Raw genomic sequence first — 12,012 nt, forward strand, 5'->3', positions numbered from 1 at the left:
TCCTTTTGAGCTGGCACCACCATTTTAAATGTTCAGGGCGCTAAATATTTCTGACATTAGAGACTGGAAATTGTCCATGCCTGGCTCTGTCCTGTGACAGAGTCTCATTCCTCTGTCCCCCATGCCCACTCTTGGCTGTCCCTGTCCACACACGTGGGCCCCGTACCAATGTGTGACACGGGCGCTGCAGGGAGGGGCCCGAGCTCTCCGTCTCTTCCGTGCCTTAGGTGGTCACGCACCTCAAAAGCAGGAGGAGCATCTCCCAGCAGAGAGGAGAGCTGCTGCAAGGTATGGGCTGAGCATGGCTCCGAGACTGGAGTTGGGGGAGCTGGATGGGACAAGGTACAAGGGAGGAAGAGGGAGTTTTGGACGGAAAAGCGAAGCGCTGCGCAGGAGGGGCAGAGCCTGGGATCCCAAAACCATCTTGTTTATCAGCTTTCACAACAGGGCAGCTCTTTTGCGCTTTTGCATCCCTCTGCCTCTGCCAAATCTGAGGGAGGAGGCAGGGAGGAGGCAAACAGAAGGAGGTGTTTCTCCACCACTCCAGTCCCCACTTCCAGCACAGCAAAGATTTGGGATTTTATTCTGTCACAGTTTCATGCGGTACGGTATCGTGCTCCTCTCTTAGAGCTTGCTGTGGCACCAGCTTCCCATGCTGCTGCACAACTCTGTCCCGATGGGAAGTAGCACAGAAGACCTGGGTTCCCTAGGGAGATTAAGCATCATCCTAGTTTGGGGCATTTCTTACCAACTGCTGTTGGTTATAGAGTCCTGAAAATTGTTTGTTATGTGAATCCAGTTCCTAGGAGGCTTATTTTGTTTGCACACAGGCTCAGATGAAATGCTATGCATTGCTCTGGGTGGCAGAATAGCCGAGACTTAAATGTATAATTTCTCAGTGTTTTAGTGACTTGTTCTCCCTCATAAATTTTACCCTCTTATCACTGACAGTCAGTGAAGCTGCACCATTAACTCCATAGCAAGAGGTTTGTGTTTTTGGAGCTAAATATTCCCATGCCACTTGTATGTGGCTTAGCTGGTGAAAACAAAGCTGTTATCTGTAACAGCTCTTCTAGATTACAGGTCCCTTCTCCATTGTTTCTGCTGAAATGTCATCTGGCATTTCTGTACAGATGTTCAGGGTTGAATCCTGTCCCCGGTTGCTCATCAGTCCAATAGGTTGTTCTTGCAGAGCCGAACAAAGACACAGTAGCTCGTGCTGAATATCTTGGTGCAAAACCTCACTGGATGAAACTTCAGGCTGGAGATGCATGAATTTTTTTATGATACAGGCATATACATATTAACATTTTTCATATGGTTCCATTAAGCGAGTGCTTTGTTGTAATTTTGCTCTCCTCATGTAGGTGAGACTGGGGAAGGCTGAGGCTGGGCAGTCCCTGAGTCTTCATAGGTAATGACCTTCCCTGGCATTGTTACTGCTGAATTTGGAGCCAACATGGTGTAGAGTAACAGTGTTGAACTCTTTGGGGCTCTGCTGTCAGGCTGCATTGCTCGCTGACATGTTTTAGGCCTGGGCATTTTCAATCAACAGAGATGCTGATGTTCTTGCTCAGGGAACAGCTTTCCGCCAAACCAAAATGCCTGCCTTGGGCTCTGAAAGCCATGCTGCTTTTCACTTTTCATTTTGTGAACTTTCTGTTGCACCAGTCCCACAGAATTGCTGTAGCCTTATGCCTCGGATCCACCCTGTTACAAAGGTGAACCACAGAGAAAATTCACCTGTGTGCAGAAAGCCAGCACAAAATGAAGGGTATTGGCCAACTCACACTCAGACCTGAAAAATCCCTCTTTGAGCATTGCGTATGTTCCATGCTAAACTCTCTACAAAGGTGATTTTCACAGAGAACATTACGCACAGTCTAAAATTGTCCTTGGCTATCCAAAGCTTAAAGGAGTTGCATCAGGCAGTCAAAAGCAGAATTTGGGATAAAAGGTGCTTGAGAAATGTAAGTTATGATAATAGTGAAAAATTTCCTGTCTGTCTGTGTTGTGGGGTGGTGCTCAGAGTCACACATGCAGAGAGGGAAAGAATGGGCTCCTGGCAGAGGAGTTTTTGTGAGGGCCCAGCACTGACCCTTGTGGGGATTCTCAAGTTACAGATGGAGGGAGGAACAGGATCAGAAAAACAGAACTGGTTTGAAGTTCAGGTGCTGAAAAGTGGTCGGCTGGAGTTCAAAGGCAAGATAATTGGCTAGTGTTGCTTTAGTAGTTGGTGGGGGAAGAGCGTAGGAGCAGAGCATTACTGCGTTGCTGATTTATCAACACAGCCAACGCTGTGGATGGTGTTTGAGCCACTTCTAAATCCAGCCGCTGGCAATGAAAGGCACATTTAATCCATGCGTTAGATCGTTTGAAGAGGTATCTGTCTCCTGGTCTCTCCCTCAGGCTGGGATTGCTGAAATTGAAGTGAGAGGGAAGATTTTAACTGTTTCACAAACTCTTCTCCTTTGGAAGAGGCCACATTCAAATAGCACCTTTAACATTTGGGTTATTGAAAAAATAAAGGTTTTCTACTCTCATGCCCCCTGTAGAGAGAACCCCCACTACTTCTTCTGTATCAAAAGGACAGAATCAAAGACAGGATTTGTATTTAAATAGTTTATTGTTTTTAAGTGTGTTCTTTTCCTCAAGCTGGGATTAATGGTCTGCACTTAGGAGTTCCAGGATCCGTCTGCACTGTTGGCTCTGATCTCTCTGCGCAGGCCACCACTGCAAGATAAAACACTGAAAAACAGCCCTTATTAAAGCAGTTCTCCTTTAGTCTTTTTCTTCAATTGTCTTGAAAGAGCATCATTGTTTAACCAGTTCCCTTAAGGGTTAGTTCCCCTCCAATTTAGTACCCCTATGCTCTGTTAGCACACAACAGGGCTGATACTGCCTGTGAAGGGTTACAGACTGAAGCTCCAAACATATCTATGCAAGAATAGAGGACAGTTCTCAAATCAGGCCTGAGCTGCACCCGTAGGGTAACACCAATATCTGAATATGAGTAAGACAGAGGGTGACCCTAATCTGCAAAAGGTATCTAGAGTAAGAATTAAAGAGCATTAGTAGGTCAGCAGGGAGAACAGAGAGTGAAAATGTTCGGAATAGGTGGAAAGCTGAAGCCTGAGAAGGAAGCACCAATGTGCTCTAGGGCGTTACGGCTCAGCACTGATGTGAACTGAAAGGCAGCAGGTTGGAATAGCGGGCGTGTGGCAGATCTCACCTGAGCTGCGTACTCTGACCTGCATGGGAGGCCCTGGCACTGAGGCAACCCCACTGGCTCTAGAACAGATTCATGCTGGACAGGCAGAACTCTCTGTGGACTGCCAAAAAATTTGCCTTGGTGCTTCACAGCGCTCATCAGCCACATGGATATTAATTCGCCCATAAGCTGCAAAAAAGAGGGTGCTAACAGAATCAACTAGGGAGCACATAAACATATTTTTTTTCATTAGAAGTGATCATAACAAATCTCAGAACTAATATCCAGTGATATAATGGCCCCTCTTGTGGATCACTTTATGCAGGGATCTTTAGTCAAGTGCAAAGGAACTCTGGAACCAGGAAATAGACAACGTAGCAAATAAAAAACTGCTTTATACTCTGAAGACACACAGAACCTTGTTAGGATTTAAGGAAATATTAGGCTACATGTTATCATACGCCTCAGCTGCGTAAAGGCACCCAAAGATTCCTTGCAGGCATTAGTCAGAAATGCAGAGTCAGCCTCCATGGTTGACATCTTCCACCAGTTGGGTCAGGACTGATGGCACTGCCAGCTCAGCTCAGTGACCCAAATGATTCATGACGGGTACTCAGCTAGACTGACTGTCCCAACTAAACTATGGTTTTGTTTCTCCTCTGAGATTTTATATCTTCCCATGTTGGTGGTTTTCCTCTGGAATCCCAGGGCTTATGCTGGTGCAATCCTAGAACTTTTGCCCTGCAGGCTTTCTCCCAGCTCATTCTCAGCAGCTGAAGTTGAGCTATATCAGAGCTGGGCCCTGGATCCCTGTTACACAGGGGGTTAAATCCCTGGGTTGTGTGTCAAAGTAGGAACATTACAGCATGTATTGCCAAGCAGGAGGGTTACAGCAGCCCTTTGATCTTAAAGTGGCAAAATTCTGGAGCTTGCTCAGTATCAACGCTTTACATTTTGAGGATCTTGTGTCAGTTTTAATAGATAAGAAATACCTAACCCTAATTAGGGTTGTTCATTCATTTGTGTCTTTCTGGAGCTTTCTGGTTAAGAATGTTTTGGATCAGGCAAGCTGGCACTTCTTCTCAAGCCATAAAGACTGGGTGTTTATGTGAGAATTGAGATTAGGTAGTGGAACCCGTAGCTTCAGGATCTTTGTTCCCAGATGAACCTAGCTTAGAAATTGTAAAAATCACTTCTGTATTGGAGTTGTCTGATGGCCTTCAGAAGCTGTGCTGCAAGAGTATCTGCCAGCAGTGCACTTGCTTAATGTGGCACTGCCTGCCTACTTCTTGGCATGTCACTGGCAGCCTCACCACTGGGCTGCAGGGTACATGACCCAGCCATAGGAAATGGGGAACTCTTGGTTATTAAAAATGGTCCTGCTGGGGTACATCTGAGTTACATGAGCAGGAAGTGGTGAAGGAGCAAAGCTCATCTTGCCACTTCCCCTGCCACATTGCTCTGGTGCTGAAAAGCAGGCTTAGGTTTGCAGGCTGTCTGATACATTTCAGGCTCCTGGGTTGCCAACACTGTGGTAGGCTTACCCTCTGCCTGCTTCAAAATAGGGAGTACAGCCTTTCTGCAAATAGTTTTTTCCTACCTGCCTCACTCTTGAGGTAAAGAGTAATTCACTGCAGGGGGCAAATGTATTTTTCTCTTGCAAGACAGAGTCACTTGCGCTATTGGGAACTGTTACAGAGTTGGTCTGTACAAGTTTTTCCCATCAGATTGCTCTAGAGAAAGAGATCTGTTGGAATAAGCATTCACTATGGGTTCTTTGTACTTCTGACTTCAGGTTAATTATAACCTCAGCCATGCCCTCTCTTCTACCTGCTCATGTCTTTCCATGTCTAGTAACTAATGGCTGCCCATAGTCGGTGTGTGCTTCTCCACGTACAAATCACAGCACTGGCTATCAGCATTCCAGAGGCTGGACTCCACAATCCCAGTAGCTCAGAGATTCTGAAAAGTATCTGACATTACTTCTTCCAGCTTTGTTCTGCCCCCAAGACCCACTATGGAAGCCATTGCCAAGTTTGATTTCACTGCATCTGGAGAAGACGAGCTGAGCTTCCAGGCTGGGGATATGTTGAAGGTAAGTACAGCCCCCAGCTTGACTAAACAGCGTTTCTGAGACTGCTTCCAAATCTTTCTTGTACTTCCATTTGCCTTCACAAAACAGATGAAGACACATCTACGAACTAGAATACAAATGCAGGATACTCCTCTCCCATAGGGTTTGCAATAGGACAACAGTTCCCAGGTTACTTGAGTCTGTGTCAACTTTTCTTGATTTTATGTCCATAAACTGTGGATTTAGTTGCCCTGCAGTCCTAAATCATCCTAGTCAGCAGGGAAGAGTAAGTACCTTTGCTGGAGCACAGATCAAGATCTTTGGTGACAGATTTTGAGGGTCCTGTCTATTTTCATTGACCAGGTAAATCATCCACAGTGACTACGTTGTGATGACTATGTCTAAGTGCAGACAGGATTAGTTATGTCCAGAGGCATTGCTGTCTTCCTCATTTCCAGCCCTTAAATTGTTTAAAAGATAACTCTTATCCATTATAGAATTTATGTCTAGCTTTTCACTGTTAGTAATTATTGTTAGATGCTGCAGGGATTTTAGGCAATTGCAAATAGAAGAGGAAAAATCCATGAGACAGATTGTTACGTACATAATGGAGTAGTTTAAGAGGTCCTGGTCTAATAATGCTCTATACACCCATGCAGGAATTTAACAATGGGGCAATGGCAGAAATAGAATTGATCATATGCAATACAGAGCTTCTGGAAGTCTCTTTAAAGCTGATTTGTATGCATTATGATAGAATAGTTGTTGTTAACGTTATCGAAGTCAGTCCCACAGATGAGGTCACTTGAAGTTTCACCCTAATTATTTACCCACTTCTCAGCCCCAGATGTTGTTTTCATTGAAAATGCTCTTCCCTAAGGCCTTAACTCCTTTACTGTCCAAAGGGATAATGTACAACAATAGGATGTAAACCCTTGTTTGGTGAGGAGCCTTTGCTACCCCTCTATGCAGTCACAGATATTCCAGTTAATAATCAGATACTGGGTCTCAGCCTTGCCTTTTCCATCCCCACCATTTTTTATTTTATTGGCCTTTTAACTCTTGGCACTTAGACAAAGTTGATAGCATCCAGAGCTCATTAGTACCAAATCTTTGCAAAGAGCTGTGAGAAGGTTCTGGAGAAATTACTGCCTCTCTTCAGCACAGATAAACAGTGTTATTCCTCCCCAGTCAGTCCTTACTATCACATGGCCTTTACTGATGCCTTTTTTCTCAGGAGACTTCCATCAAGTCCCTCCCTGGCTGGGGTGATGGTGATGGCCAGGTCACTTTTCTTTCTGTTCCTCAGTTTCCCTTCCTGTAAAATCTTTATAAGCTAGAGCTTCCTTTCAAAGCATGCTGGAAGCTTCTGATAAAAAAATGTTGGCATTACACACCAGTTTTATTATTATTAGTTGTCATAGGGAATTCACTACCAGAAAATCAAACTGCCTCTTGCTTTAATATCCTTGAGGTAAACAAAACAACACCTTAGCCACCTGAGCTGTAGTAGCAGTAGATCAGCCTGAGTAACAACTCTGTTCTGGCATAGGCACATAGATTCATACCCCATCATGAGCCCCCTGGTGCTGCCTGCTACAACCTGCTGATTTATAAAGGAGATAAGATGAAGTATTGATGTAGAGATTACAAAACAGGAAACATGAGGCCCTCAACCAGTAGTGACAGGAGGAAATCCACCCTCTTACCCCCACCACACATCCTTCTCTGAGAGGATGACACACGGAGAAACCCGCCAGCTCTGCAGTGGCAAACAGCAGGTGGGTCTTTCTGGAAACCTCACTTCCAAAAGAGCAGGGCCCAAGCATGAGCAGGAACGAGCTATCATGCCCCTTGTTTGGCCACAGCAGTGAAAGAAGATCCTTAACCCAGTACCCAGCTGGGTAATCCTAACACCTCACCCAGGCATGAGGACAGCAGTGACTATACAAGTCGGGGATTCCATAGCTTTCTATTCTTTAACTTTTCTGAATCCAAATGTTTAAAAAAGACCTACGTGGCAGGGAAGGCAATGAAGAATTGTCTCCAGAGACAGTAACATCCTGTTGCCTATACAAAGCAGTTAAAATGTGCCTTAGGCTCCCAAAACCATGAGATTGGCTCACAAAGTAAGTATTATTGCTGTTAACAATAGATTTTAAATTAAGTCTTTTCAACTTGCTTTTTCCTTTTAAAACTGTCATGGCTCATGCTTTTAGGCTACTCTCCAAAACCAGAGAGAGCAGAAAGATGGTCTAGTTCATACAGCAGAATCCTATCCCAGGGGTTGGAATGTCAAACAAAACAACAAAGACCACAACATTTGCAGCAAGATCCTGATGTGGCTGTATTCCTGTCCTCCCTCCTCTAGCTTAGGGCTGTATCTTGGGCCATCATCCAGGGTGTCATGAGTTTGGGCCCTCCCTGGTCAGCAGTGAAGTTTCTAAGGACCATTACAGTTAACATTAATGTGAGCACACTTGAAGCTGCTCCAGTGTGTGATGTGGACTTACTTCCAGCTATCCTTCAATCTCTTAAGTATAAGAGTGTCTTGAAAATACCTTTTGCCTACTTCTTTTACCTACCTTGGCAAAGCTCGGGGTAGCTGAAGACTTAACCCACTAAAGAATCCCTTATGAAATGACAGGTGAGAGTCCATGGTAACATCTGTGCAGTGGTAATGCACACAGACACAGCTGCATATCCCTCCATACCCATATGTCAGAGGAGTTTTCACAGATATTTTCTTCTTCCCTTGTGAATCTGAGATGCTCCACTACTATAAAACTATAAAAGGCAGCACAAAGAATAACTTAAACCCTTAGTAAGTATTTCACAGCTGAATTTCTCCATTTCACAGGCACCAGAGATACATGGGAAAGCAGTCAAACAAAGGGATAAAGTTAACAAGCAATCTCTCTAATTCTGCTCAGGTTTTTTTATTGCTTGCTTGCCCTGAAGTGGTTATCAGCTACTAATCCTGTTCTACCATGGGTGGGGAGTAAAGAACATGTACCATTTTCTTTTATTCTTTCAAGACATTCCTGCCCGAATCTTGGTTACTTTTGCCTCTCTTGGGAGACACATTTATTCCATCCGTTTCTCCGTTGCAGATTTTGAGCTCCCAGGAGGAGTGGTACAAGGCTGAGCTCAGAAGTCACGAGGGTTACGTTCCAAAGAACTTCATTGATTTCCACGTTCCCCCGTAAGTGTGACAGAAATGGTGCTGCCACCATGGCACATTGCCACCGAGCGCTGTCAGGAGCCCGTCTGGGTGCGCACGCAGGGGACAGGACAGGGAAGCGCTGGGTGTAACATCCTACACTTTGGGGCTAGCAAGGCTTGCCATAATGCTGCACACAGTTCTGCCAGCACGGTTTCTACCTCAAAGCATCCTCTGTTCTTTCGGAGCTAAATGGATCTCGATGATCGCTGTCGGTCCCAAGTGACTCTTTTGTTAGTGCTGCTCAGAGGGATGCTGGGATGTGGCAGGAACTGCATTTAGATGTCCTCAGAGAGGAGGAGAATAGTCCTGATGTGAAGTCTTGAGAACGGAGACAGAGGCTAAGCACAAAAACAAGAGCAAGAGATTTTTCTAAAAACGAATTATAAAAAAAATTTCCTTCTCCTTCGACTCTTGACGAGACTGACTCCCTTTTCCCACCCTGCCACCGCATTCCCTCTCCCCGCCAAGTGCTTGCGAGTTCCCGTCGGTGCACTAGAGGTCAGTGCGATGCTGCGCGACTGTGCCAGCTCGGTGTTCCTCCTGGATCGGCAGGGCGGACAGCCCAGGCGTGCCGCCCTGCTCTCTGACACACACACAAACAGATCTGTCAGAGGACAGGCCACCCTGCGCTTCTCTCTTCCCGCTGAGGACATGGCACTGCGCTTTCGGAAAGGACCGATGCGTGTTGGAATGCATGTTAAATGTGCTCTCCAGCCCTACGCCATAAATATGACAGTGCATGGGATTTTTACAACCTTTCTGTTAGCAGAAATGCTCCCAGAAGCACCTCTCATTGTCCTCTCTTTTCCAAAGTGCTGCAGCATTTCAGGGGTGAACAAGCAGAGCATGCCCCAAGCGCAGCACTTGTGGCTGTAACGCGCCGGTGCCACGAGCAGTCATACTGGGGGCACACGGGGATTTTGGGGTTACAAATAAGTGCCTCTGTCCCCTTTGGAGGTGGCACTTACTGGCCTTTTTGGACATAAGCCAACCTGCTTGGCTGAGCTGAAGGACATTATTAGTTTGCTGTGCAATTATGGGCTTGTACTTTTGGGCCTCAGGGGGATGAGATCTTCCAGTCGGTTGTTCTTGTTCGCTCTTTCACAGGGCAGTGCCATCACTCAGGAGCACTGGCAGCTGCTTTTTTCACACACATTTTTCTCATGTTGCTTTCTCTGTGCAAGAGCTGAGAAGAAATATTTCCACTTTGACACTTTTCTAAGCACCAGGTCTCCATTTTGAACAGTTCAGGCCAGATGACAGAACTAAATGTAGGGAAGAAAGCTGCCTCCTATTTTTGATGGGTTGTTTTTGCCCATCTTTTTCTTGCTAAGTGATTCTTGAGACTCCTTATCAAGGCTCATTGAAGTCTGATTTTTCTTTGCTAATGATACACAGTTGGTAAGCTGTGATGATAATAAGGAACTCCAACGTGGAAATAACAGACTTTAGGAAATTAACAATCCTTAATTTTAATGTAATACAAGCCATTAAGTGTTAGGTAAAGTCAAAGACTGCAGTTTGTAGATCTTACTAGCTATGAGGTGGACATATGCAAATGTATGTGATTTTTTTGTTTCTCTACTGAAAAATTTCTACTGGCATTGTATTCTTTTACTATTTATGGTCATTTTCTCATTATTAGTCCGGTGCCTTATGCTGTTGTTTGTTATTCCTGACTAAATTTGCGTAAGTGTGCTTATGTATTCTGTGCTTCTGCGACTTTGTGGTATTGTAACTCTTGCAGGAACCAATTTATTAGTACTAAAACTTTCATGGCTTGCTTCTGCTAAAAATTTATTATATATATTGTGTGTTCCATACAATAAATCCATCGCAGTCCAGTAATTTTCTATCAGTTTGCCAAAAAGCAATTTGATGTATATGTCTGAGAATTATATGTGTATATATGTATACATACACATTTGTAATTTAAAATTTCTTTGGCTAGCACCTTATTGTACTGTGTCTGTAATTACAGTTTCAGCTGAGCGTTGCTTCTTTGCAGACCAAACCTTACATTGTTCTCTTTGCATGTACATGCTTTTACTACTCAAAAAAAATGGTCTGCATCCATCAAACCCCTGTACCTCAGCATATATATATATATATATATGGCCACTGGGAGTGGGCCATATAATGTGGGCTCCTCTGATCCTTTTGTTTTCTTTCCTCCACCCTGCTTATTCACCCTACCCTCAAATTTTTTATTCATCACCTCAATTCACATCCTTATTCACATCTCCATGCTTTTTCCCACTTGACAGCTGGTTTGATGAGAAGATATCCCGCCACGAAGCAGAGAACCTTCTCATGAGCAAAGGAGTTGGCTGCTTCATCGTCCGAGCCAGTCAGAACTCTCACGGTGACTTTTCCATCTCTGTCAGGTATCTGCTTCTCGCAGCATATTCCTGCTTCTTTTCCTGTTTAATGGTGTCCCTAGCCTCCTCTCATAAGGATTCCTAACGTGATGTAGCCTCTTGGGAAGTTTGCATGCTGCCAGTCACTGGTAGTGCTGCTGTGCTGTGAATGAGAACAAATAAGGCATCTGATTCTCAAATGTTTCTGCCTCTTTTCAAGTGACACAGTGAATGCCCCATTCCAAAGCTGCATCCCCTGGTGACCTCCTTCTCTGAAAGAGCTACAGGAAAGCAGAGTGGTACAGGGAAAGTCTCCCACAGTGCTTAACAAGTGTCTTCCCTTTGTTTTCATTCCCTGGCAGCTCTGGTTACCGAATTCAAGAATTCAACTACTTCCTATTAAGAGATTACTATTACTTTGTTAACTTATTTCCCACAGGTGACTAAATAGCCATTGGACAAGAAATGTTTTTTCATTGCTTGCAGCCCAGCTGCATTTCAGCAACTTGCTGTAGCCCAGCACTTCTCAGCACATTTGCTTCTAAGCAGAGCTCTTAACTGATGTTTGGCTTCCCAATTTTCAGTCAAATAGTTTATAACCAGTTTTAAATTAGAGTCATGGTTAACAATGTCTTTCCCAAGTGGTATGTACTTGCTGACTCAGGCAGTTCAAAAAGTGTCCAAGAGGAATGCAGGAAAATATTCTGGTTACATTTGCACCAATTAACACCAACAAATCAAGTACAGTCAGGCTCTTTCTCTGGCCCCGAAGTCAAGAATTGTGGCAGAGGTCAGATCTATACAGCTACACCCTCCTCACCCCATCAAACAGAAGAACTCTATTCAAACAGCTCCCTCTAAACAGTTCCTGGCCTGTTCTTTCTAACCATGGCCCAGCACTATCTAAGGGAGAGCTTTTCCATTTAAACCACAACCATGCTAACACTTCAACAGCTTGGTACTGTAGCAGCCAAGGATAGCATTCAGTCCCTGCCTGTCCCCATTTAGTTTATTTGTGCAGATGTAGCCTCTGAGAAGAGTGTTTTGAGTGCCTGGAGTTGCACAGAACAAGGAGGTGGATACAAAAACCAGGTGATACCTGGTGCAAAGAGGAATTGTACGCATCAGACAAGAGGTGAGA

General features: G+C 44.6%; 1 protein-coding gene across 1 annotated transcript in view; it reads left to right on the forward strand.

Annotated features, from left to right (window-relative positions):
• LOC131572760 (GRB2-related adapter protein 2-like) overlaps positions 1 to 12,012 on the forward strand; it is a 39,257-nt gene that overhangs the window by 19,803 nt on the left and 7,442 nt on the right. The window contains exons 2-4 of the mRNA XM_058826082.1: positions 5,204 to 5,306; positions 8,399 to 8,490; positions 10,779 to 10,898. Coding sequence (XP_058682065.1) covers positions 5,229 to 5,306; positions 8,399 to 8,490; positions 10,779 to 10,898 — 290 coding nt within the window. The 5' untranslated portion in view covers positions 5,204 to 5,228. The remainder of the gene's footprint in view (positions 1 to 5,203; positions 5,307 to 8,398; positions 8,491 to 10,778; positions 10,899 to 12,012) is intronic.

The sequence above is a fragment of the Poecile atricapillus genome, chromosome Z (assembly GCF_030490865.1).
Source record: "Poecile atricapillus isolate bPoeAtr1 chromosome Z, bPoeAtr1.hap1, whole genome shotgun sequence".
Taxonomy (NCBI): domain Eukaryota; kingdom Metazoa; phylum Chordata; class Aves; order Passeriformes; family Paridae; genus Poecile; species Poecile atricapillus.